The sequence below is a fragment of the Trifolium pratense genome, linkage group LG3 (assembly GCF_020283565.1).
Source record: "Trifolium pratense cultivar HEN17-A07 linkage group LG3, ARS_RC_1.1, whole genome shotgun sequence".
NCBI classification, from domain to species: Eukaryota; Viridiplantae; Streptophyta; class Magnoliopsida; order Fabales; family Fabaceae; genus Trifolium; species Trifolium pratense.
The window spans coordinates 39,820,479-39,847,722 of NC_060061.1; the positions used below are offsets into that span (position 1 = coordinate 39,820,479).

A 27,244-nucleotide genomic window follows, 5' to 3' on the forward strand; every position below is an offset into this window, starting at 1 on the left:
GCTGTTCAGCAAGTCAGTCAGTTCATGCATTCTCCGCGACATCTTCATTTAGCAGCGGTTCGTCGTATCATTCGATATTTGAAAGGCACCTCTCATCGTGGTCTCTTCTTTCCCACCGGAATCACTCCTAAATTGAGTGCTTATAGCGATGCCGATTGGGCAGGGTGTCCTGACACTCGTCGATCTGTCACTGGTTGGTGCATGTTTCTCGGTTCATCGTTGATCTCATGGAAGAGTAAGAAGCAAGCAAGAGTTTCTAAATCCTCTACTGAATCTGAGTATCGCGCCATGTCTGCTGCATGCTCGGAAATTATTTGGTTACGTGGTCTTTTGGCTGAACTTGGATTTCCGCAAACTGAGCCTACATCACTTTATGCCGACAATACAAGTGCCATCCAGATTGTTGCAAATACTGTCTTTCATGAACGCACAAAACATATCGAAGTTGATTGTCATTCCATTCGTGATGCCTATGATGACCGACTTATAGCACTTCCTCATGTCAGTACTCAGTTCCAAGTTGCAGATATTCTTACCAAAGTTGTTCCGCGTCCACGCCATCAGTTTCTTGTTAGCAAATTGATGCTCATTGACCAGCCGCATCAATTTGAGGGGGGGTGTGAATAAGGAGTTGACTTGTCCTCTTAATTATAATTATTAGTTGGTTTCTAGAATAAGGAAAACAAATCAAATATTGATTTGTTCTCATTAAATGTAATTATTTAGTGTAATTACCTGTATAACCTTGTAACCTCTATATATACAAGAAATAGCAATGAGAAAGGCATCAAGCCAATAATTCTTGACAATCTGATGATACTCTCTTTTCGAAAAAATTGAATTCCAAAATATGATTTAAAAAGTGAAAAAATATAATTAGGAAAGAATAAATGTATATTCAGGAGAAATGAATGCCAGCTTTGTTAAATAGAGAAAGCAAGTATAGGAACTCCTGCAAGGTGAGTTTGGATGACATCTTCTCTTCAAAATCTCCCTCTTTCAAAACACCTAAAACCTTTTCTTTGAATTCGGATTGCACCTCATCTGTGCCACCATCCTCAACATCCATTTCATCATCATCTACTCCGTCATCGTCCACCTCCATACCTTGATCGTCATAATCAAAATCACCAAAATTGGAAAAATCCACTTTAGCATCTGTTTCCTTAAGCGAGCCTTCTTGTGCAAGTTTCAATGCCTGCACAGTGTTGTAGTTTTTTTCAAGCATAGATATCACATTCTTTTGCCTAAATAATGAGCCAAGTGTTTTGTTCATTCTGTTGAAACAAATCCTTAAAAATCCATCCCATTCCTTTTGCTTAACTTCAATATGAGGCTTTCTAGGCTCAATTCGTACCACAGGAATCGACCTTAGGGGGAGGTCGGAAATTGTTTCTTCCAACTTTGAGGAGGTGGGAGATTCGGGCATGGAGTTGTGTGTTCACAGTAAGACGACAATAGAGTCTATCGCCTGGTTGAGCGACCAATCTCATGGCAAATTCTCTTTGGAACATTATGATTGCACACCTAAATGCAGGTTGGTGGTTGAGTAACTTGAATGTGAGAGGAGACGATATTTGCTAAGGAATATTTGCTACGCATATGTCAAAATAAGGAAGTTCGGTCTTCAAAACATCACCTTGCATAACCTGTAATCATCAATCAACAAAATCTAAAGATACTAAATTCAAACAATCGAGGAAAGGGAAAGTAGGGATAGTTAGATGGCAGAGAAACACACGTACAATACAAACTGTCAAAGTCTTTTGATGCAAAGCAACAAGGATTATTTAAAGCACAATACAAGAGAATTTCCTCGGTTATATACCTAACTTTTTGCTTACATGTATTCAAAACCAAAATGCCATCTTTCCAAATGACATTAAAAAAGAAACATAAACTTAAGGTTAATGCTTTATTTTAAAGCCAAGTAAAAGCAGAAAATGCATTCAGATAGAGTACCATATTGAAATTTCAGACATTTATCCAGTGTGGTTATGACCATCGTCAACAATACACCAATGACTTTGATGACACAGAGCTATATATATGCAACCGGAAAGAAAACCATTCTGCCACAAAATATCCCCATCCACTTCAAAATTTGTGTTTAGATCTGAAAAAGAATCTGATCTAAGGATCCATTCAAATCCTATCCCACGTAATGTAGTTTATTTTACGGCATATAGTGTTTTGCTTCTTTCTTTTTCTGATATAACTGTTCATTCACTGCAAATTGTGAAGGAATAGATGAAAGCACACTAATATGTTTTCTCATGGTAGCATGGAAATGAGTTGAAATAAAACATTTCGGTTGGCATCATGAGTTTTCTGCCGAATTTATAATCAACTTAACAAGCAAATAAGAAGAAATTCCTAAACTTTGCATGAGGAAAAAGAGCTAGCTAAAAGGCATGGTCATAAAGATAGGCTTGTGAAGTGGATATGCCAGATCATGTTTGTAGGGCAATAAGTTAATCATATTTTTCAATCCAAATATCATTTTTCAAGCCGCAGTAGAGTCTCTCTCAACCCAAATATTCATCCAAGCATGTCTAGCTGGTAATTCTAATGCTAAAATGATTGCCATAAGGCAACGCTTACATTTGAGTAAAGTATTCATAATACTTCATTTTATTATAGTCATCAAGGCATCAATATCGCAAGTAAATTCAAGGCATCATTATGGTCATCAAGGCATCAATATCGCAAGTAAACTTAAGGCATCAATATCTCAAGAATATTCCAGGCAGCATCAAGTAGGGTAATTGGGGCATCATGCATGTAAATTGAAGGCATCATGAGGATCATCAAGACATCAATATCAAATCTGAAGTATTCATAATACTTCAGTTAGGGTCATCGAGGCATCATGAATGAATAAAAATTCATTTCAATATCGCAATAAGGCAACTTTTACATTTGAGTATAGTATTCATAGTACTTCATTTTATTAGGGTCATCAAGGCATCAATATCGCAAGTAAACTTAAGGCATCATTAGGGACGAGGCATCAATATCTCAAGAATATTCAAGCCATTCAAGGCATCATTAGAATCATCAAGATATCAATATCACATCTGAAGTATTCATAATACTTGAGTTAGGGTCATTGAGGCATCGTGAAAGAATAAAAATTTATTTCAATATAGCAATAAGGCAACTTTTACATTTGAGTAAAGTATTCATAATACTTCATTTTATTATGGTCATCGAGGCATCAATATCGCAAGTAAACTCACGGCATCATTAGGGCCGAGGCATCAATATAGAAAGTATATTCAAGGCATCAAGTAGGTTCATCGAGGCATCAATATTGCAGGTAAATTCAAGGCATCATTAGGATCATCGAGACATCAATATCACATCGGAACTGAAGTATTCATAATACTTGAGTTAGGGTCATCAAGGCATCATGAATGAATAAAAATTCATTTCAATATCGCAATAAGGCAACTTTTACATTTGAGTAAAGTATTCATAATACTTCATTTTATTTTGGTCATCGAGGCATCAATATCGCAAGTAAATTCAAGGTATCATTAGGGTCATCGAGGCAACAATATAGAAAGTAAATTCAAGGCATCAATATCAAAGATCAACCCACTTGAGCTAAAATCCACACATTTTAGCGTACTCTCTCTATTGACACACTCTTCATTATTGGATAAATTTTATACGAGGGCGCACTAATAGAGTGTGGACCTAAGTTTTTAGGTTAGTAGTAGATCATGTCACACATAAACTTTGGCATAGTGAAGAGTGCATCAAATAGTGTATTGCTATAGTAGGTTCACTTTAAATCAGTAAATACAAAGGCCCAATATCGGAAGCAAATTCAAGGCACCGGTAGAATCATCTAGGCATCAATATCGCAAGTAAAGTATTCTTAATACTTGATCGAATAAAAAATTCATATCAATATGGCATCCAACTTACTTTGTACATTATGATGAGTAAAGTATCATTTAGGCATCCAACTTACTTTGTACATTATGATGAGTAAAGTATCATTTAGGCATCCAAAAGCAACATTGATGGAACAAATAATATCCTTTCGGGTCATTTAGGCATCAATAGTTTGAAAATTTTATGGTATTTCTGAATTCTGAGCGACAATTTAGGGTTATCAAGAACAAGAAAATTGCAGAAGCTTCAATTCGTGCGATAAAAAATAACATACAACTTTCCTTTAGGGTTATCAAGAAAACTAAAATTGCAGAATAAATGAATCAATACCTTCGAAAAGGAATACGACGCAGATTCACTTCTCCATTCACCCCTCTTCAATGATCGCGATCGCGATCGCTACAATTAACCGTCACGCCAACATTCGTTAACCTCCGTCAGAGAATTCAAGCGTCATATATGAACGTTTACCCATTCGTTGGAATCATTTGTTACATAACGCGTGATGGTGGTTACTTCTCTTCAAGAATGAATGAATCTGAAACTGGTCATGATGAATGAATTTGAATGATTATAGAATGAAAGTGAAACAAACCTAAAAGCGTGGTTATTTCTTTCTTTTCTTATATTGATTGATTCTTTCTTCTTTTTTTTGTCAAAAAAAAGTGTTTTTTTTTTTTAACTGTACTTTTCTTCTTGGACTAGGATTTTATATTTAAAAAATTGATCTTTGTCCTTACCCCCAAACTTACTAAATTACCTTCCAGGTTTTGGACTACTGTAAAAAAAAAAAAAGTTATTAAACACGTGTAATTTTTGAGGGGTCCGGTTACTGTGCATAAGCCATCCTTATGCACGGTGCATAAGTCTGCTTCGTGCACCCCCTCCTTTGTCATACACCCCCTATTCCAAAACCCATCTCCAAAAAAAGTCCAACTCCAAGTTACATTTTTTTTATAAGCAACTCCAAAAAAACCCATCTTCAAAACTCATTTCCTTTGAAACCATTTTCATCATCATCAACATCGTAACTCTCTTCACCGTCGCCATCATTTGAAGTATATGTTCTGAAATAATAGATTTTTATTTGAAGTTAAATTTTGAAATTATGCATATTGGTATCTTAGGATTCAAAATATGTTTTTAAGCATGTTTTCTTACGAGCTAACCGAGCCAAAAAGTAACCGACGCTTAGGGGTGTGCATGGTTTGAAAACCACACCACACCACATCTAATTGATGGTTTTGGTTCTAAACCAAAACCATTTCAATAACAAATCGGTTATTTTTTAAAACTAATTTGGATTTGGTTATTAACCGGATCGAACCAATTTATAACCGGTTTGTAATAAAATTTAAGTTACTCACATGATCCAATTTTAAATAGGTTTTTTACTTAAATTAATTTTTTTTATTAGTTGATTAAAAAAAATAGATTTATTAATTATTTTAAAAACATAATTTTTCATTAATTTTATGATTGAATTGGTTTATAATCAACCCACAAAATATTTTTTTTAAACCCAAATTATTTTTTACTTAGCCGAAAACTTGTTTTTTATATTGTTTTAAAAATATTTTTTATTATTTAAAAAAAGAGTAATTTTTAAAATTAAAAAATCTGATTTTTAAATACAAAAAAAAACTAATAAATAGGAAAAAAATTAAAATACTAAATTTTTGAAAAACTAAAAACATTAAAAACTGATTTTTTAATTATTTTTTAAAAAAAACTGAATTTTTTAATTATTTTTAAAAACTAAACATTAAAAACTGATTTTTTTATTATTTTTAAAATAATTATTAAAAATCTGATTTTTAAAATAAAATAATAATAAAATAGTATGGGTGGTTGGTGGTGGCCGGCCGCCGGAGCACCACCACCGGCCGCCGGAGCATCACCGCAGACCGCTGTGAAAGTCGCCGGAGGTCCGTCGGAAAACTGCCGCCGTCTCGGTCGGAGCGCCGCCGCGCCGGCCGCCGGTGGTCCGGCGTTGACCACCGGTCCTCCACCCCTCTTTTAATTAATTATTTTATTATATAATAAAGAATTTTAAAAAATTGAAGATTGGGTCTGAATTAGCTGTTGGGCCTAAATTTTCAAACTAATTTCAAACCAAATTATAAAATGTGGTTATGGTTTATAATTGGTGTTTTTTTATTGGAGTGGTGTGGTTTTTTTTTAAATGGATTTTGAAAACTAAAATTGGATATGGATTGGTTAGTAATTTGGTTAAGGATAGCCAAATTTTTTGCACACCCCTACCGACGCTATGTAAGACCAAAACGAGGAATAACAAATATTATTACTATTATTATTTATTTCGAAATTCTAATTAAGGAATAACAAATCAGTCCTATAGGGTTATACTTCATGTGTAACGGGTGTACTTATATGGATCTTAGGGTTCAATACGATACATCACATCTCTTGTGGTATATAATATCATAAATCTTATCATAGATGCTATGTACCTCCAATAACGACTCTGCCTATTAGGTCAAATATAGGTGTTTTTCTGATGCTATTGTAAAAAACAACAAGTTGATCCAAGAACACGAGCCTTCTGGCTTAGATGCTCTCGCCAGTTAAGCAGTCTTAGGAGAAAATCTCATTGATCCTACTGATTCGTCAGCCGAAGCCACCACTAAGCATCCTAGACATCGCCCAGGCTGCTCTTGTATCGTGTGCATTCAGTCCCCAAGTGGAAAAGGAAGACACAAACCAACATGTACTTGCAACGTGTGCACGACCGTGAAGCGTCAGTTCAAAACAATGAATCTTGCACATTTGTTTCTTTTTGTCATTTTTATTTAAGAATGAAAGAAGCATAAACAATGTATTATATTTGTCTCTTCCCTTGTCCATATGTTTATTTCTCTTGGTGAAGAGAAGAAAGTTAAATTGATAATAACATTCTAGACAAAATTACACCAAGGTTATTCGAAATACGAGTCGAACACGTAAAAAACTTGATCTAATACGCACATGCCGCACATGTGTGCAGGCCGCCTCTGTGTTCTCTTCAGCCCTTCATTTCGTTATTTTTTTGTTATTTATTTTAATATATATAATATTAATAAATTATTTTGTAAAATAGAATGTTAAGATCAAAAAATATTGGTACAAGCAAATGGTTTGATCTATGATTTATGTCGAATATGATAAGGATTATGTGTTGTAGTAAAATTATAAGGATACAAATGTAATTTTGTTATAAAATCCCTCCCCTCATCCTTGTGAACCAAACATATTTGTAATTAAAATCTCTTCCCTCCTCTCCTCTCACCTCTTTTGAACCAAATATGTTTTATATAAATATTTTTTACCTCCCCTCCCTTTCCTCCTCTCTATTAAAATCCCTCCCCTTCCCTTCCTCTCATTTGAACCAAACATACCCTAAGATCTTTTAAAATGAAACCCAACAAGAAGATAAGCAAATGATAAATATTTAGTTGAGAGGAGAATGAATGATGCAAATTAGGGGAGAAATTAAAAAACAACACATCTACAAAGACAAATTAGAAAAGGTTACCCTTCAAAACTATTAACCACCAGCCACATTATAAGCAAAACATGCTTCAACTCGGATTCTATAACTCGAGCGGGGTACTTATGGAAAATTGGGGGTGTGGGGGCAAAGGGGGAGAAATTCACTTATTGCAATTAAAAGTTTGTTTATTTGTCTTCGGGGCTAACCCAAGGATAAGACAATCAAAATAAGGAAAATTTCTCATCCCACCTACTTACTTTCTCATCCACCCTCTATTTTTCAATTTTTACCCTTGGTCAAAAAATTCGGAACGCGTTTTCCGATTTTTTTGCCTTTAAAAACAACTTCGGAATGTGTTTTCCGAATTTTTTCCAAATTTGAACTAAAAAAATTCGGAAAACGCGTTCCGAATTTTTTGACCAAGGACAAAAATGGAAAAACAAGGGGTGGGTGAGAAAGTGAGTGGGTGGGATGAGAAATTTTCCAAAACAAGGGCATTAAGTCTCAAAAAAGAAAGGAAAAAACTTACCAAAAAAAAAAAGTCCCACAAGTCATAAGTTTATTAGTCAACGGTAGAAAAAATACCTCATAGAAAAACATAATAGCATTTGAGAAAAATATTACAGTTTATAAAAAATAAAACAACAATTTTTCAATTCAAACAACTATAACTTTTGAATCTCTTGTGTTGACACTAGAATTAATAAACTCTTATCTTAGATCAACAATTTAGAATTTTTTAACATAAGATGAATTATTTATGAATTTTTATGCGCAAAAAATTAAAAAATTCATATTTAATTCATTATTTATTAATTTTTTTAAAAGTTTTTGCAAGAAAGATTCTTAATTATACTATATACTGTACTAAATATGACCACAAAAAAATTTTAAATTTTCGAATGATGTACACGAATTGACCGAAAAACAAAATATTAAATAATGACAGGAAATATTTAAGGAAATAAAACTTAATAAAAACGAAATATTTATAAAATCAAAAACATATTTAACCTAAAAGTTGCCAAAATTAAATATTTCCGAGGCTCTTATTTGACTCGACCTGACATCTTTTCACCTAACTAAACCTTTGTTTGAATAAACTACTCAAATTTCAAAGACCGTTTCCAATCAATCATTCTTCTTGTTCAACTTGACCATGTCACAAAAACTGTATGTGCAAGCTAAGTGGAACCATTTTTGTTTCTATTTTCGTTTTTATTCACCTGACCTGAATATTTTGTTTTGCAGATTTTGCAGTGGAATAGAACTTGCATCATTGGTAACAAGTTCTCGTATCCTTTGTAAATCATGGAGTGTTATATCATCTGAATCTGAAACTGAATCTGATCATGAAGAAGATATTGTTTCAAATGATGGTGTTGGACTTTCTTGGAAAGTTGATAGAGAACATGGTCCAGATTTGATGGTTATAGCATTTAAGGCTACATTAGATTCTGTTCAAGCTGATTTTGTTTCTTCTTCTGATCTTAAGGAGGATAATTTCCTTGTCTTTGAGTTTTTGTGTTCTACGAGAATTCCAATTTTCTCTCTTAACCACACTGCTGTTTCACTCTTTCGCCAAAATCATCAAGAACTTGATAGGTTGAAATCCCAGGTACATCTAACTTAATTTTTCTAACTCCTGTAAATTGAGTTGTTTAACGTTGTAACTTGTTTTGATCCTTAGCTTCACAGTTTTGAGTTGGAATCCTCTCTATTTTCAATTATTTCCTTTTTCTCCATTACTATATACCACCGTAGTTTTGGAAATATAAATGCAAAACTGAAACATTAAATAAAGTCAAATCACGTTTATACACCCCAAAATGTTTAATTTTTTTGTTTTGTTTTTGGGTCTTAAATGGAGAGGATACTAACTCCACAGTTTCATCTAAAAAAGGAAACACTAAACCAAAAAGTCAATGGGTCAATGACCTTAAAAAATAAGCTCCATTGCTGTTTTAATTTTACATCATTTCTTGTTCCTTCTAGCATATGTATGATCTTGTGTTTATCTGTTGAAGTGAAAATAAGAACACATGCCACACTTCACAAACAATGCATTTATCAAATGCAAATTTTCTGCATTTTCACATTCTGATTTTGTCATCTAAGCTCCTCTCTAGTTATTTCTGCAGAGTTGCTCTTATTGCGTGGATATTGCTCATTATTTGCTCTGTATCTATTGTTCTTGCTGCTAAATTTTGCACATCTGCTTCATTTCTTTTGTTTGCTTAGTTTCTGAGATCACATATTCTTATTTCATGACACATCTCTTTTCAAATATTTTGCATTGTATATATTTATTAATTTCTGATAGCGTGTCTAGGTCGTATTGTATCTCGATGTAAGGACTTTGCAAGAAAAAGAAAATAACTCCTTCGAGGGGAGGACCTCCTAACAAAACAAAATCCTGAATAATTTTTCTCATATATCATTTCATTGTTCCTTCCTTACATTATATAGTACTCTAGCTAGTATTGCCAGCTACAAAAGATAGTGGAATTGATAGTAGAATTTTAGTACTATCCTAACGGTATCCTAAGGAACGGAAATGGATTCTAGATCCTTCTTGTGGCTAGACTATATGAGAAATGTGCCTGCTAATGGGCCAAACCTACTTAAGCTTTTTAGGCAGCACATACCCCCCTAACCACTTTGGCAGGAATTCTCTTGGGTCTTGGTGAGGTATCTTCCTTGTCTGTATCCTCAGCATCATCATCATGGTTCATGACACTCGATTATTTAAAAACATAATGTATCCCCCTATATTGTACTGTTATTGTATTGTACTTTGTATCTAGATTCATTGTTCTAGGCGTATTGCCTTTTCCCTGCAATCCCTTATGTAACAATCTTAATGCAGATCGTTAGTTCTAATCCACGGACTCCGTTGATTGTTACTGGACATGGTCTCGGAGGATCAATTGCTTCTCTCTTTATCATATCACTATTTCACAGCATTGGTTCAGGAAAGAATCGTCCACTCTGCATCACCTTTGGCTCACCCCTTGTTGGTGATAGGAGATTTGAACAAGCTATCTCACGTAGTTCTATTTGGAATTCTTGCTTCATACATGTTGTGTCGCACAAAGACCCTCTTCCAAGGCTCTTCATTACAAATCGAACCAGTACCTACATGCCTTTTGGAAGATTTATCATGTGTTCTGATGCAACCACTTTTGAAAGCTCATATTCTATCTTGGAAATTTTCATGGCATTGGCCTCAGTCCATGATAGAAATAAAGGACTTGAATCTGTTGATTATGGAAATAAAGGACTTGAATCTGTTGATTATGGAAATATAGTAAAAAATCTCTATCTTAAAGCAACATGCATAGATTTTTCCACTCAGGCTGAAAACACGACCGATCAAGATTCACTAGCAACTGGTATTAGTTTGCAGTTGGGGGCACTAGAATTGACACCACATATGCAGGTAGGTGAATATCTTATATTTCTTCTTCAAGAGCTAGAATCATCTAATACTCAATAGGCGTCTGGTTCTCAATTGACAACACAGGACACACACTAAACTTGTGAGTGGACGGATTAAGATTCGATCCCCGCAGAACAAGCCCTTTGATAAGTGTGACGAGCTTTGAATGTGACTAATTTATGAACTGACAATTAGTTCTATATCCCGCACACAATGTCGAAGCTTGTAGGGATAATCTTGGACTCAATAGAGAGCTAAATGTTATTATTACAGTGGATTACAAAAAAGGGAGGCTAAAATTGCCTAACTAAGCTTTTATTTAGACTCCTTATGTGTAATTACTATTAACCTTTAAACTCCTATTTTTCATGATCTCATTTCTAAACTTGACTTGGCAGCAGCAACAGGAGAACATTGATATCAATACTCTGGAAACAAAGTTAAAAGAACTAGAAAAAAGTTTCATCCTGCAGAAGAAGACATTATTTGATCCATCGAAGAAATTGAATAATATGAAGGTAATTATGGCTCAACTTGAATGGTACATAAAGAAATATAGGAATCTAAAAATAGGGTACTACGACAGCTACAAAAACATGAACCAACCAGATGTCTATGATGTTGTTCATTTCCAAAAAACGCTCAGTAGTTACTGGGAAAAGATGGTTGAAGAAGTTGAGATGAAGCCTCAAAAAGAAGGTGCAGCTTTTCGTACCCGTTGGCTATATGGTGGGACTACTTACAGGAGAATGGTTGAACCTCTAGCTATTGCTGATTACTATAGAGATGGTGGTAAAGACTATGTTAATGAAAAAAGGTCGAAACACTTCAAACAGTTGGAGTATTGGTGGATGGAAGAGTCAAAAAATGCGACGAGTGATATAAACAGTACACGTAAAAAGAATGTGGAAGCTATTTTGACTATAGATTCTTGCTTTTGGGCACATGTTGAAGAGGCCCTTCTTTTATGCCAAGAGTTGAAAGTTGTCAAAGAGAATGAAGAGGCGCTAAAGAAATTGTTTGAATTTGAGGTGTATGTTTATGAGTTGCTCAAGGATTATGCAGCGTCCCCAGATATTTTTCTGTCACAATGCAGCTATATTCGTTGGTGGAATGAGTATAAAGAAATTAAGGGATCATCATACACTTCAGCACTCGCGAACTTCATGAACGATGCTTCAAATTTCAAGCAGTATGCTGTAGGAGCTTATGATTTCCCCTGAAGTGTATTCACTATGTAATAAAGAGTGTGCGTATCATATGTGTTTGTTTTTTTTCCCCTTAAAACAAAATCTTGTGTATTTGAGAGGTGTGGCAGCTACGCCTCCAAATATTTCTGATTCTGCAATGTTGTGCACGTTTGTCTTTTATTTTTGTCAATCCTTTTATGCAATGTTTAACATGAATAGGAAAAATAGAAATAACATAATAGGAAATAGAAATAAAAGATGCGTGCGTGCAAGCCATCTATCGAAAAGAATGAAATATAACCGAAAAAAGTGAGATGGTTACTAATGGTACTCATTTTTTTTTTTAATACATAGCTTGACTTGCAGCATTTGAAATGGACATGGATGTAGGGATTTGGTCAAGATATCAGCAGCAACCTACCCTTTTAATTTTTCTTTTTTTATAATTGAGGTAAAAAAGAGTAAGTGTTAAATTATGCATTTTATCATTTTAAAAGGTATCTACATTTGAGTTTAATTGCTATGCACAGGTAGTTGGTGTAAATTTTTTTTACACATACATTTAATGACGTACTGCCACATCATTTAATGAATGTGACATATTATGTGTTTTTAATTATCATACATGATATGTCGGTATATTATTAAACGCATGTACAAAATAACTTTACACCGACGGAATAAATTAAATTATTTACATTTTACAGTATTTTTATAATATATTTAATTACATTTTAATAAATTTAGCTTTGAATCACGTGAAGAAAACATGCCTGTCTCTTTCACATGCATTGAAAGCTTTTCACATAGAAAGAAAATGGTGATTGGAATAAAAAATCCCAGAGCATGTGCAGGGGAAGCAATTAAAAGAAGTCAGAATTAAAATAGTACAAACTAGCTTTATGCTGCTTTTTAGTTGTTCAATATATATATGCAGAATTAAAATAGTACAAACTAGTATATTATATTGAACTTCAATGCAAAACTGTGCTGGTTTTTATAAGTTATTCTCTGGATCTAGCTGAAGGGTTGATTGCTCAAAAGAATTGGGTGCTGAAAGTACCAAAAATGGGGTAAAAGTTATTGCCCTTTTCATTTTTTTACCTTTCAATTTTCTGTCTGAATGCTATGTGTTATTTCTGGTTTCCTGGTGGTTTATTCATGCGGTTGAGGGCTATTTTCCAATTTATGCGGTCCTAGGGAAAAGAGTCTTAGTAGTTCAGTTCGGCCACGAGATAAGTAAAACCTAACATTCTTCTTATCAACTGAACAGAGATATTAAGGCAGGCTTTATTCCCTAATTAAAGCGTTTACATTTGGCTTCATTGATATTGTATAAAAACTACTTACTGCTAAACTAGGGAAAACTACTTATTTTATCATTTTGGTTTTAATTTTATTGATATTGACATACTATATTACACTCAAATCTTTTTTTTTTTTTTTTTTTTTTTTTAGGTTTGGAAAAACAGGCACCAATGATCTATAAGTTGTATGTCTACTTTTACAGTGTATCCACAGTCCGAAGCTGATTTAGTCTGAAGCAATTGGGTGTATAAATTTTCGACCTTGTTCACATTCTGCACAAAAAAGGTTAGCCTTAATATATGTTAAATTACAACTTATATCTATTAATTTGTTTTTGCTAAAAAAAATAATCAATAATTTGTTTATTTTATTCCATTTATTATTGTTAAGATTTTGAGAATTTGGAGAAATTTAATGATAAAAGCTTTGAAAGAGAGTAAAATCTATAAGGAATCATTTTGATAAAAGATGATAAAGAGAGTAAAATCTATAAGGAACTATTAGAGGATTAACTAACTAACTAACTATCTAACAACAAACTTAAATCCAAAATTATTCCTCCATACAGTATAAGAGTAAGCAATGCTGCACCAAACTCAATCCAAACAATTTCCAAACTCTAGTAGCAAATGATGACAACATGAAACACAATGATAGTTTATCAAATCCAAAAATGACCATGAAATAAGACAAAAGGCAATTCTATTGGGAGCCAAAAGCACCGTACAACAACAAAACCATATAAACAAGAGCCAAAGAAATCCAATCCCAAAATTATCTTCAATTACGACAATTCCATAATACTGATGAAGCCATTGCAAGGCTCACCATTATAGTAAGTTGATCTCTTTTTTAACAATTTATTATCAATTAGGTTCTTTTATTTTAACAACTTACTATCAATTTAATCACTAACACATTATGAGAAAGATTAATACGAGGAAAATTTAACTGAATCAATAACCATTTTAAAATATTTGAAATGTCATGTATATATATTTTAGAGCATTCTTACTCATGTTATAAAAATATTACAAATAAAACAAATTTCCTTAATGAAAGAAAACAGAAATAAATTACGATTATATATTATCTAACTTTGATGTTTGATTTATTGAAATTGATTTAGATGGTGAGTCTACCAATTGATTTGGCTAAGACATATCTGAAGGAATTGATAGATGGGGCCATAGCAAGATCACGTTATATATGTTGCTTCACATGCATTACTAAGGAGTTTGAAGAAGAAAAGGTTCGACTGAAAGTAGAAAGAACAACTGTGGGACAACGTGTTAATGTGGCAACTGATAGAGGTGATATTATACAAAACAATGTCCATCATTGGGAGGAGCAAGCTGACGAACTCGATCAAGAGGATACCAAAACAAAGCAAAAATGTTTATTTGGATTCTGTCCTAATTGCAAATGGCGATATAAAAGGGGAAAGGAACTTGCAAATAGGTTGGAGATTATTAAAGAACTGGTCAAAAGAGGGCAAAATCTTGAAATTGGACTCCATGCACGTCTACCAGGCATTGAACGTCATACTTCACAATACTACATTTCTTTTGAAAGCAGAGAGTCAAAATTTAAAGATCTTTTGGAATTCCTGAAGGATGACCAGAATTATATAATAGGATTGCAAGGGATGGGAGGTGTCGGGAAAACTACTTTGGCCAAAGAAGTGGGTAAAGCACTTAAGCGATCCAAACAATTCTCACAAGTCATCGATACGAGAGTGTCATTTTCTCCTAATATAAAAAAGATCCAAGATGATATTTCCGGGCCGTTGGGGTTGGTGTTTGGGGAAAGCTGTAATGAAGCAGACCGACCTAAAAAATTGTGGAATAGATTAACAAATGGTGAGAAAATTCTTCTGATATTAGATGATGTGTGGGGAAATATCGATTTTGATGATATAGGAATTCCGTGTAGTGATAATCACAAAGGCTGCAAAGTTCTCATAACTACACGCAATTTGAGGGTATGCAACATTAATGGATGTGGGAGAACAGTTCAATTGGAACTCTTATCTGAAGAAGATGCATGGATCATGTTCAAAAGATACAATTCTAAAAGCAATGATTTGTCTAAAAATGTACTCACAATAGCAAAAAATATTTCAAATGAATGCAAAGGATTACCAGTAGCAATATCAATTATTGCCAGCAGTTTAAGGGCTCAACAACATCTAGTAGAGTGGGAGGAGGCCTTAAAGTCATTGCAGAAGCCTATGTTTGGGCATGGTGTTGATGATAATTTGGTTGACATTTATAAATGCCTGAGGTTTAGCTATGATAATATGAAGGATGAAAATGCCAAGAGATTGTTCCTCTTATGTTCCGTGTTCCAAGAAGATGGAGAAATTTCTATTGAAGTGCTAACCAGGTTTGCCATTGGTGTAGGCATTTTGGGGGAAGGTTATGATAGTTACGAAGATGCTCGAAGGCAAGTAGAGTTAGCAAAAAATAAGCTCCTAGATTCTTGTTTGTTGTTGGAAACCAATGAAAGGAGTATTGTGAAAATGCATGACTTGGTGCGTGAAGTGGCCCAATGGATATCAAATAAAGAGATTCAAGCTATAGATCTGTCAAACAAAAATCAAAAGTCATTGATTGAAAGAGAGAACGATATCAAATATTTGTTATGTGAAAGCAAGCTAATTGATGTGTTCTCGTGTACGTTTGATGGTTCTAAACTTGAGATTCTAATTGTCGACATGGATACTAGTGACTCAGTGGACATACCAAGTTCATTCTTTGAAAATATTGCAGATCTTCGTGTTTTGCATTTATCATATCAAGATCAGCCTACTATACCATTACTGCGGCCAATTCAGTCATTGAGAAACATTCGATCTTTATTATTTGGTAGGGTTGATTTAGGTGATATCTCTATTTTGGGAAAGCTCCAAACTCTTGAGACTCTTGATTTGGTATGGTGTAAAATTGATAAATTGCCACCTGAAATTGCAAAACTAGAGAAACTTAAATTGTTGAACTTGGTATTCTGTGAAGTTCGAAGTGAAAATCCATTTGAAGTTATCAAAAGTTGCTCATCACTTGAAGAGTTGTATTTTCTTCATAGTTTTAATGATTCTTGTCGAGTTACCTTACCTGCATTGAAAAAGTATCATGTTTGTAAGTCATGGGCTATAATAAATGATTCACTATCAAAATGTGTGGCTTTTGAAGGGGATGGGGATGCGGAACTTTTCTTGGAAGCAACATTTAAATACTTGATGCAAACAGCAGAGGTCCTTCAGCTAAGTCGAATTGAGGGGAAATGGAGAAATCTCATACCTGAAATCGTTTCAATTGATCGAGGTATGAATGATCTAGTTGAGTTTCGCTTGCGTTATGATTCGCAACTGCAATGCCTCATTGACACTAAGGATATTGGTTCTCAACTACCAAATGTTTTCTCTAAGTTGGTTGTGCTACATCTTTATGAAATTAACAATTTGGAAGTACTATGCAATGGTCCTCTTTCCTCTGACTCTCTAAAGAATTTGGAAGAGCTATCCGTTGAATGTTGTGAAGAATTGAAAAGCTTGTTTAACTTCAAGGTAAACCTTTGCAATTTGAAGACCATGACATTGGAGGCATGTCCAATGTTGGTTTCCCTATTTCAATCATCAACTTCTCTAAGCCTATTGGAGGAATTGAAAATAATTGATTGTGAGAAACTGAAAAACATTATATCATGTGACAATGATATTATGAGTCACAACTCAATGTTTCCAAATTTAAAAGTTGTTGATATTGAAAGATGCCCCCTATTGAAAGAACCGCAGCTCCATGACTCGCCAAATTTCAGTAGTCATCGTGCTATGTCTTTGTCCGTGAAAGAGTCATTTTCCAAAGATGATCCCAAGGCACAAATGGAATTGGATCCTGTAAAATGCAACTGCTTCTCTTGGACTTGTATATTTTGTTGTAGTCATAAACTGAAGAGTACAAGTACAGAAATTCCAGTAGTCTCCGATGATCAACAAGGCTGCTCAATCACATTGGTAATTACCCTCTTTAATTTTTGATTGATCCATGCATCTTTTATTGATACCAAGCAAGGGCTTTAGGCCCCAAAGTTTTAGGCAAAAAAAAAGCCTCAACATAGTTTAATTTAGTTATAAATATATGATATGACAATTAATTTTTTAGTTGAGTTGGTATAGTTGAAGGTCCCAAATCCTTGTTGACTCAAATTTAATCCTCAGCCTCAACAATATTTAGATTTTTTATTTATTTTTCATATAACTTTGAGTAATTTTTTTATTTTACAAGGTCTCACAACATAATCTGCTTTAGGCCTCTAATTATGTTGAGACAGCCCTCACACTTATTTTGAATTTTTCATGCTATACAGAGTATGAAAGAAACACAGGGCCACCATATTTCAGAAAGTTCTACATCAAGAAACACTATAACAACAATTTTGTCCAATAATTCACAAACAAGGATCGAGCCACACATATCATTAGTTGCTCCCAGACAAAAGGTAATTCTTTATTATGCTATGGAGTAATACTAGGGTCACACCCTTTAATACACTTTTCTAACTGCAAATTGTCGATTCTTTTTCTTTTTCGTCTTTTCGCAATAAACAGAGCTTCGGTAGAACCGTCTTTTTCGCAAGGTTTAATCCGACCCATCTCAAACACATTTTTAAGCTGACCAATCTCGCCTCTGTTAGCTGCCATCCTATCCTCTTATGCTAATTGTCGTTTGTTTGACTCTTTTTCAATGCATAATTGACAAATTACCTTATGATTTATGTAGGATAAAATGAAATAGTATAGGAAAGGAATTTTTCTTCGTTTTCTTTGCTTCTTAAAAACAAGCTTCATCTGTTAATCTCAAGGTGCCGCGTTCAAATCTCGTCACGAACAGTTGTAAAATAGTTATTAGTGCTACTTGAATTATTAAAAAAAATGCTTCATCTTATTTACATTTTCACTCTATACAGCGTTTGAATGAAATAGACGACCAAAACATTCAAGAGGGTTCTACTTCCATGTCAGAAAAAATTGTAGCATCAAATTCGTCTATCGCTTCAGAAACAACAAATAATGAGCCACCTATACAAGTAATTACTCCTTGTTTTCTTTATGACTTTTTTCAATGCAGGAATTGAATTCTATTACAAACTTAAACATGCTTTTGATTTTAAGCAGGGTATTGAGATAAGTGTTGAAGAAGGAACTACATCAGCTAGTAATGCTAAGGCAATAACATCATCAACTCATTTAGAATTAGTAAGTTCATCATATTGGCGCATTAGTTAATTCCGAGTGCAAACCATCTTCACAATCCCATTAATATTTGTCTCAGTATAACTAATGCTAATTATGTTCTTATTACAGGATTTGTTGAATGAACAATCGACGAGGCAACAATGTTTAGTCAAACCTTTTCCGGAAAAAAATGTAATCCCATATAACTAACTATTCATATCATTACAATTCTAGATGAAAGTCATAGATAAGAGAAAAGTGTAGATAGTAAAATATAAATTGTATTATTAATGAGAATGTTATGTTTACATGAAAGAGTTACATCACTTATATATAGAGTAAATTAGTAACTAGTAACTAATAACAAACTATTACCTACTAAGAAATAGAAATATATTCAGAGTTAAATTTTATTTTAAACTCTTTTTAGATATATTCTTCTGCTACTTATTTACATATTCATGATATATAGTGTTTGAAAGCAACAGAAGATCAAAGTATTCAAGAAGGTTCTATATCACAAAAACCTGTTGCAACAACTTTGCTTGCCATTTCAGAAACAACAGTACCTATACAATTTGTTGCTCCTAAACAAAAGGCATTTTCCCTATTTTATTTGTATTCTTTTTGACTCTTTTTCAATGCAGGAAGTGAATTATACCACCATATAAAGTATCCTTTTTAATTTTATGCAGAGTATCATGGCAAATGTGGAAGAAGGAACTAAATTAGCTAAGACAATAACATCCTCAACTCTTTCAGAATCAGTTAGTTCATCATCAGTAAAACTTGCTATGCAGAGTATCATGGTATTTTTTTTTAAGGAGAATGTTAACTTGTGCCCTTAAGGGCACATGTTAAGAAGACAAATGTGGAAAAAATTTATTGAACTTGTGGTGTATTCAATTCTCTAAACATTAAATGTTTTCTATCATTAAATGCTTTATTTCTATTTTTAGGTAGCTTAACATGTGCCCTTAGGGCACAAGTTAACATAACCCTTTTTTTAATTATTTACTTGCTATGGGATTGAATTTTTAAGAATCAAACTTTAAACTAATTTTGGGAGATATAAGGATGGCTTGATGGCTCGGGTGGATGAGTTAGGGAGTCGAGTGATAAGGAAGTCAGTGGTTTTATTCCCACCCTCAGTAAAACTAACAATAATAATTATTAACATCGTCCGTTTTAAAAAAAAACGTTAATTAAACTGATTTTGAGGATCTTCTTTCTTGGAGAAAAAACTATTTTTTACAAGCTTTTGACATTTGTATCTAAAGTTAAGAGGAATTGTTGCTAAATAGTTGTTGAGGATTAACACTGATTCTTTTGTTTTTTATTGTTTATTCGTTCAATATTGAAGTCAGACACTTCCAAACTAAAAATATATTGTTATACAAGATGTTGATTTTACAATATTGATAATTCAAATATGACAATATTATTTGCTTATTTGTATATGTTTAGGAACAAGATGTTGATGCCAAAGACTCTCAAGAAACAACTAAGATTAATAATGATCAAGGTGAAGATTCTTTCAATAAATTTTATTTCTTGTTACCTCATCATCCTTTTGATTTTGTAGTTGAACTCTCTTCTCTCTCACCTTTTGTTCAGTTTCTCTTAATGATGCTGTAGTCATGAATGTAAGCTCAATTATTGAAGAACAGTTTCCTAAGGATGGTGAATTTATAGTTCCAGAATCTAGGCCATCTCCTAGCAACAGCATTCCTTTGCCTCATACATATCAGACTCCTTCAATGCCTCCTGAAGGTATTTTCTCCCTTAATTTTATTTTTGATGATTTTGTTTTGGCTTTCAAGAGGCTAAACTAGTTTTGTCTTCACTGTTAGGAAACCCTTCTCAAATTGTGGAAGATTCAAGTTCTTCTTCTCTTGTCATGCGAGAGCTTGAGCAATTGGTCTCCAAGAAGCATTTGAATTATGAGAACTTGTCTTTGTTGATTGATTTCCTTGTTAAGCATCCTCAAGTTCTTTTAAGGGACACTTCACTGAGTAATAGATACAAAAGTTATGCCTACAACTGCCTAGCCGAGCTATTGAAATTCCTCCAAACGCATAGTGTGTTGGATGTGTTAGGTTCAAGCCGCTCTGAATTTGATGAGTTATTACAAGATGTGCACAAATGCGGTTTTGATAAGGATTGGTTGGATGGTGTTGAAAAACGCGCTTTGTCTCCTGATTTACCATTCTCTCAAGATGCATTGCAAAAAGTGTTGGATCCCCAGCAACAGGTCACCAAGGAAGTTGAGGCGATGCTTTTGAAGATAAACATTTTTACTCAACATGTGGAAGAGCTTAAACATCAATTAACATCCTCCAAAGCTGCTTTGGACAGTATCATTCAACACGAGGCACAAATTTTAGAAATTAAGGCCGCTTTAAGCGCACCTCTTGGCTATTAGACTATTTTCCCTCGTATTCCTTTACGGTTGTGTCCTATGTTGTTGAAGCTTTTATTGTTTACCTACCTCTTGGGTAGTTCCTTCTTTTCTCATTTGAAATCAACTACCATGTTATTATGTTTGCAAATTTTAAAATTGTTATTGATTGTTGTATGTTACCTTGATTAAGTATTAATTTCTTCCTTTATTTTAAACAATAAGTAAGGGAAAGAAAGAATTGGATATTATTGTGATAGCTTTATAAAATATCTGGAATACTTCACATTATCCTTTATTTTAAGACATTATTGTGAGTTTTGTAACAAAAATAAAGATCACATATAAATGAAATTTCTGAAAATGTATATCTATAAATTTCTGATAATGTACCTAGGTGTATTGTACCAATGATTATTTAAAAAAAAATTTGTATCCTTGTACTGTACCGTATTCATATCCTACTATGTATCTAGATTTCTCTTTCTAGGCATGTTTCCTTTTCCCTTCAATCCCTTATGTAACAATCTTGATGCAGATCAATAGTTCCAATCCACGGATTCAGTTGATTGTTACCGGACATGGTCTCGTAAGATCAATTACTTCTCTCGTTGTTATATCACTTATTACATAACATTGGTTCAGGAAAGAATCGTCCACCCTGCATCACCTTTGGTTCACCCCTTGTTGGCGACATGACATTGCACCGAACCATATCACATAGTTCTATTTGGAACTCCTGCTTCATACACGTTGTATCACACAAAGACCCACTTCCGAGGCTCTTCATTACAAATCGAAACAGTACTTACATTACATGCCTTTTGGAACATTTATCTTGTGTTCGTCTGATGCAACTTCTTTCGAGAACCCCGATTCTATCTTGAAAATTTTGGTGGCATTGGCCTCAGTCCATGATAAAAATCAAGTACTTGAATCTGTTGATTATGGAAATATAGTAAAAAGTCTCTATCTTAAAGCAACATGCATAGATTTTTCCACTCAAGCTGAAAACATGACTGATCCAGATTCACTCGTAACTGGTATTAGTTTGCAGTTGCAGGCGCTAGGATTGACGCCACATATGCAGGTGGGTGAATATATTATATTTCTTCTTCAAGAGCTAAAATCATCTAATACTTGATAGGTGTGGTTCTCAATTGACAATACATGACACACACTAAACGGTGTCGTCGTGTCAGTGTCAGTGTCCGTGTCGTGTCCGGTGTCCAATGTCCGTGCTTAACATTAACCTTTAAACTCCAATTTTCATGTTCTCATTTCTAAACTTGATTTGGCAGCAGCAACTGGAGAACATTGATATCAATACTCTGGAAACAAAGTTAAAAGAACTAGAAAAAAGTTTCATCCTGCAGAAAAAGACATTATTTGATCCATCAAAGAAATTGAATGACATGAAGGTACATATGGCCCAACTTGAATGGTACAAAAAGAAAACTAAGAATTTACAATTAGGGTACTATGACAGCTTCAAAAACATGAACACACCATTTCACCATGATGTTGTTCATTTCCAAAAAACGCTCAGTAGTTACTGGGAAAAGATGGTTGCAGAAGTTGATTTGAAGCCTCAAAAAGAAGGTGCAGCGTTTCGTACCCGTTGGCTATATGGTGGGACTACATACAGGAGAATGGTTGAACCTCTAGCTATTGCTGATTACTATAGAGATGGTGGTAAAGACTATGTTAACAAAAAAAGGTCGAAACACTTCAAACAGTTGGAGGATTGGTTGATGGAAGAGTCAAAAAATGCAACGAGTGATATAAACAGTACGTGTAAAAAGAATGTGGAAGCTATTTTGACTATAGATTCTTGCTTTTGGGCGCATGTTGAAGAGGCTCTCCTTTTATGCCAAGAGTTGAAGGTTGTCAAAGAGAAACAAGTGACATTAAAGAACTTGTTTGAATTTGAAGAGTATGTTTATCAGTTGCTGAAGGATTATGCAATCTCCCCAGATATATTTCTGGCACAAAGCAGCTATATTCGTTGGTGGAATGAGTATAAAGCAATTAAGGGATCATCATACACTTCAGCACTCGCGAACTTCATGAGCAATGCTTCAAACTTCAAGCAGTATGCTGTAGGAGCTTATGATTTCCCCTAAAGTGTATTCACTGTGTAATAAAGATTGAATATTTCAAGTGTGTATCATAACTGTATCATATGTTATTTTTTTTTCCCTAGAAAAACAAACTTGTGTATTTGGGTGGAGTGGCAGCTACCCCTTGAAATATTTATGACTATGTGTGTTGCAAGGTTGGTCATCCATGAGCAATCATAGGGTCCAATTGTATTTGTGCTTAGGAACCATCTTTGGAAGATGACCCTTTCAAGGACAAAGGCATGGTACGATGACATTCTCGAAAAATATCGATGAAATTTTGCAATTCATTATGATGCTTCTCCGTTAAGGAATCAAGTTTGACAAATTGGTATTGGGCAATTAAATTTGTATTTCATGTTGTGACATAATGATATGTTGATAGATTTTGGTTCAGAAAAGTCTTGACCAGAGAAGAATGAAAGCATAAATTCTAATATGATACCTTTGCAATGCAGTTTAGGTTGATACAATAAATCCAAAATACGAAGCCCTGCAATATTTTCGAAGAATGAATTTAGGACATCAACATAGTCGCCTGTATCAGTGTCGACAATTAGAATCTCGAGTTTAGAAGCATCAAACTGACATGAAAACATGTCCATTTGCTTGCTTTCACATAAGAAATATTCAATATATTTTCTCGTTGTAACCAATGACCTTTGATTTTTGTTTTTTTAACGGAACCTTTGATTTTTGTTCGACAAATTTACTACTTGATTTTTTTTCTTTTTCTTTTGGTTTACAACGTTGTCAATGATGATCCAACTTAAAACTTCATACATACTACCCAAATGTCTCACCATTAGACCAAATCTAGTGGCTTACTACTTGAATATTTTTGTTTTCTATGCATTGTGCAACTGCAAATTCACAAAGTCATGCATTTTCACTTCCTTTTCATTAGCTCCCAACAATAAATATGAACCAAGGAGTTTATTTTTGGCTACAACTACACAGCTTTGTGCCTCTTTATAGTTGCTATAATCTTTCGCCAAAAGGCCCTGTGCCAACTCTAGTTAACCTGTTAGTACAAATTTCTTCATCTTCTCTAAAAAGAGAACATAAGATGAACACAATACCTTGGGTATTCAAAATATCTTGAATGACCTTTCTTCTACGAGAATTTTTTCGCGCACCCTCTTTGTTTGAAGGGCGTGTGAGAAATGGTAGGGATGCGAAAAGTAATATTCTTCTTCAATACAAATTTAGCCCAAAGGTGGAAGATTGACAATTAGCAGCTGTAAACTTTCATCCGGACCAGCACCACTCCACCGAAGGAAAAAAAAAAATAATTTAAGGACTAAAATAAAAGTGACCTTCTTGACAAAAAAATAAAAATAAAAGTGACCTTAATTACATGAACTTTTTGCGTATTTAAATAATGGTTACACAGTTCGATCCTCGGCTGGTGCGTATGAAAAAACATTTGTTGGGAGAAGTCAATCCCTTAAATGGATCTCAGTTATCTTGATGAGATTAATCTCTGCAGTTGCGTGCTAAAATAATGGTTACACCGTATACCTCATCAAGGATAAAGCTAAAGCTAATGAGTACAATTTTACATCCAAGAATAACATATAAATGCTTAGTGAGTTTTCAATTTTAGCTCCATCACAGTGTAAAATAGTAAAATTTAAGAAAAAATTATTTGCTATCACATAACAGGCAAACTTGTCGGAAGTAAGTAAAAAAGTCCTCCAACAATCAAATTGCGATGACACGTGCCCAATTTGGATTGGCCACATGTGGCTCTCATATAGCTATCACCAATCACAAGCCTTGGTGAATTCTAAAAGGGAATCGTTGTACTAATTTTTTTTTTCTTCACATTCTTTCAATTTTTATCTTTTGTTATATTTTCATCGTTTCGTTTGTAAACGGTCTCATAATCTGTCGTCGGTCACTCATAACATTCCCATCGATGTTCTTTAATAATCCTAGTTAAGAACGTTATGGTAATCGACGAAAATTTTTTTCTTACCAAATTGAGAATGTTATGACTAACCAAAAAGGATGTCAATCAAATGAGATTTCCCATGCACAAATGGAACTCATGCTATCAAACTGAAAGGTGAGAATAACTAAGTGACAATCTGCCCCTCTTTTATCTCTAGGAGGAAGATTCCATTCATGGTCTTCATTGCTAATATTGGATATAATTTTCGTGTTTAATGTTTTATGTTTCGAGAAAGTTTACATTGCAATATACATGTTTTTTACGTAACTTTTCTATCTAATCTTTTAATAAAAATCTCTATATTCAATTTATTTATTTATTTATTTTATTTTTTTGCATATAAATATGCCCCTAGAAAAATTATTTTAGGCTAATAATTTGTAAGGACCTAGGATGACCGCCATCTTCGTCCTGTCTCATATACGTCCCTACGAACATGAAACATGTTATAAAAATGCAGGGACTAATTATTAAACTAATTGTTATAAATTTACTTTTATGAAAATTCACCAATATTCTTTAAGGTGAATAAATAAAGTGTTCAAACTTTCATTTCCAAACTCTACATGTATAATACAATATTCCTACGAATAACCGAATTAATCCCTAAAAAAAAACCGAATTAAATTCACATAAACATTCAGGGTCCGTTTGGTGCGCAGGATAGCATAGTGACATGATAGGATATAAAACAGGATAAGGATAGGATATGATAACAACAGGATAACAGTTATACTCAGTTATCATATCCTGTGTTTGGTGCACACAAGATAACAAACATGATAACTATTATATTTTGTTTTTAATACATACTTGCTCATAATAATATGATAAGATATATAACATATTTAATTGACAAAATTACTCTTGTAAAATAATTGTTATTTTTTTTAAATTATTTTGTAATACTTTGAAATTTATAAATAAAAACATAAATAAGTAATCAAATAACTTTATATAATTTAAAATAAAAATCATGTCAAGTTTAATTTTTTATATGAATCATGATCAAATAAATAACTCAATAATATATACATGTTAGATAAGCCAAATAAATATATGATATATCTCATACGTAAATAATAAAACTACTATTGCAAAAGAATTATATTTAATTTTTTATAAAATTTAAATTAATATCCCTATTTGTCAATTTTTTAATAATAATTTTACTTTAAAATATTGTAATTTTAGTAAAATTTTGATTTTTTAGAATATATAAATTACAAAATTACCCCTGTGAAAAAATCACATATATATTTAAAAATTAATTATTTATATTTTATTAATTTTATTTTATGTATTTTAAAATATATTTTATAAAATAAACCAGTAAATTTTTTTTTATCCTATCATGCTGGTAACCCAGCTCAAATTCAGGATAAGAATTATAACCAGAGAGACAGGATAGGATAAGCTTCAGGATTAACTTATCATATCCTGCTGTATCACAAAACACTGGATTGCGACAGAATATGATACAGTTATCCTATCCTGTCTCTTATCCTGTGCACCAAACGGGCCCTCACCGTATTCTTAAAGTTAACTAAACCATTTTAGTACCACCTTCATTACCCACACGTTTTCCACAATTTCAATTTCTCTAAAATTACCTTGGGTTATTACCACAAATATAATATAGTGTAAGTGGATCTCATTGTTTACGGTATACGACTCATTCTTTGATAAAATAATTCAACAATTTTGTTTCCTTCGATAATTCAAAATTTTATTGCACACACACTATATATAGTAACACACAAAGTAATTGTACTTTTATTGTTGTTGGAAATTTGTTTTTTCTCTCCTGTCAATTTTTTTTATCTCTCACAATAACATTAACTGCATCAAACTGCAGGATTTTAAAACTGCAGGATATCCAATTTCAAGATCTGGAATATCTGCAGTTGTGTGTAACTGCAGGATGACACAGTTGAGTAACTTTGTCCAATTGTTATTTAAATAATATAAACAAATTATAAACTAAAAAAAGAATGTGGATAAGAATGACTTAAAAAGCCTTACAGCAGGACCCTGCAGTAAAATTCAACTGCAGGCAATCCTTTTCCCAATTTCCACGTTGAACACACCATGTGGTCACTAAATCCTAGTTAGAGATTACATGCCACAGTAACTACATATGATGGTACATAAACTACATATACATCTATAACAAATCATT

At 33.3% G+C, this 27,244-nt stretch overlaps 4 protein-coding genes across 8 annotated transcripts; 3 read left to right on the forward strand and 1 right to left on the reverse strand.

Moving 5' to 3' along the window:
* Positions 1-819: 819 nt before the first annotated feature.
* LOC123919078 (ribosomal RNA small subunit methyltransferase-like) lies at positions 820-4,458 on the reverse strand. Its single transcript, XM_045971302.1, has 2 exons — positions 4,240-4,458; positions 820-1,649 (listed from the first exon to the last, which is right to left on the reverse strand). The coding sequence occupies exon 2, from the start codon at positions 1,427-1,429 to the stop codon at positions 899-901; it is 531 nt and encodes a 176-aa protein (XP_045827258.1). The 5' UTR covers positions 1,430-1,649; positions 4,240-4,458; the 3' UTR covers positions 820-898.
* Positions 4,459-8,438: 3,980 nt separating this feature from the next.
* On the forward strand, positions 8,439-12,192 carry LOC123913647 (senescence-associated carboxylesterase 101-like). Of its 3 annotated transcripts, XM_045964453.1 has the most exons (5): positions 8,445-8,575; positions 8,654-9,020; positions 10,272-10,647; positions 10,678-10,844; positions 11,243-12,192. In XM_045964453.1, exons 1-5 carry the CDS (start codon positions 8,562-8,564, stop codon positions 12,065-12,067), a joined length of 1,749 nt encoding a protein of 582 aa, XP_045820409.1. In that variant the 5' UTR covers positions 8,445-8,561; the 3' UTR covers positions 12,068-12,192. The 3 variants fall into 3 exon arrangements, with proteins under 3 accessions (XP_045820407.1, XP_045820408.1, XP_045820409.1); XM_045964451.1 differs by having other exon boundaries at positions 8,439-8,575; positions 10,272-10,844; XM_045964452.1 differs by having other exon boundaries at positions 8,439-8,575; positions 10,272-10,844; positions 11,246-12,192.
* Positions 12,193-12,753: 561 nt separating this feature from the next.
* Positions 12,754-21,270, forward strand: LOC123913648 (disease resistance protein SUMM2-like). Of its 3 annotated transcripts, none has more exons than XM_045964456.1 (12): positions 12,754-13,107; positions 13,493-13,627; positions 14,472-17,357; positions 17,711-17,842; positions 18,311-18,430; positions 18,519-18,599; positions 18,708-18,770; positions 19,051-19,176; positions 19,274-19,387; positions 20,046-20,103; positions 20,196-20,351; positions 20,432-21,270. In XM_045964456.1, the coding sequence occupies exons 3-12, from the start codon at positions 14,472-14,474 to the stop codon at positions 21,001-21,003; spliced, it is 4,308 nt and encodes a 1,435-aa protein (XP_045820412.1). In that variant the 5' UTR covers positions 12,754-13,107; positions 13,493-13,627; the 3' UTR covers positions 21,004-21,270. The 3 variants fall into 3 exon arrangements, with proteins under 3 accessions (XP_045820412.1, XP_045820410.1, XP_045820411.1); XM_045964454.1 differs by having other exon boundaries at positions 12,809-13,113; XM_045964455.1 differs by having other exon boundaries at positions 12,824-13,107; positions 13,545-13,627.
* A 739-nt stretch (positions 21,271-22,009) lies between these two features.
* LOC123913649 (senescence-associated carboxylesterase 101-like) lies at positions 22,010-23,265 on the forward strand. Its single transcript, XM_045964457.1, has 2 exons — positions 22,010-22,069; positions 22,284-23,265. The coding sequence occupies exons 1-2, from the start codon at positions 22,064-22,066 to the stop codon at positions 23,103-23,105; spliced, it is 828 nt and encodes a 275-aa protein (XP_045820413.1). The 5' UTR covers positions 22,010-22,063; the 3' UTR covers positions 23,106-23,265.
* Positions 23,266-27,244: the final 3,979 nt, after the last annotated feature.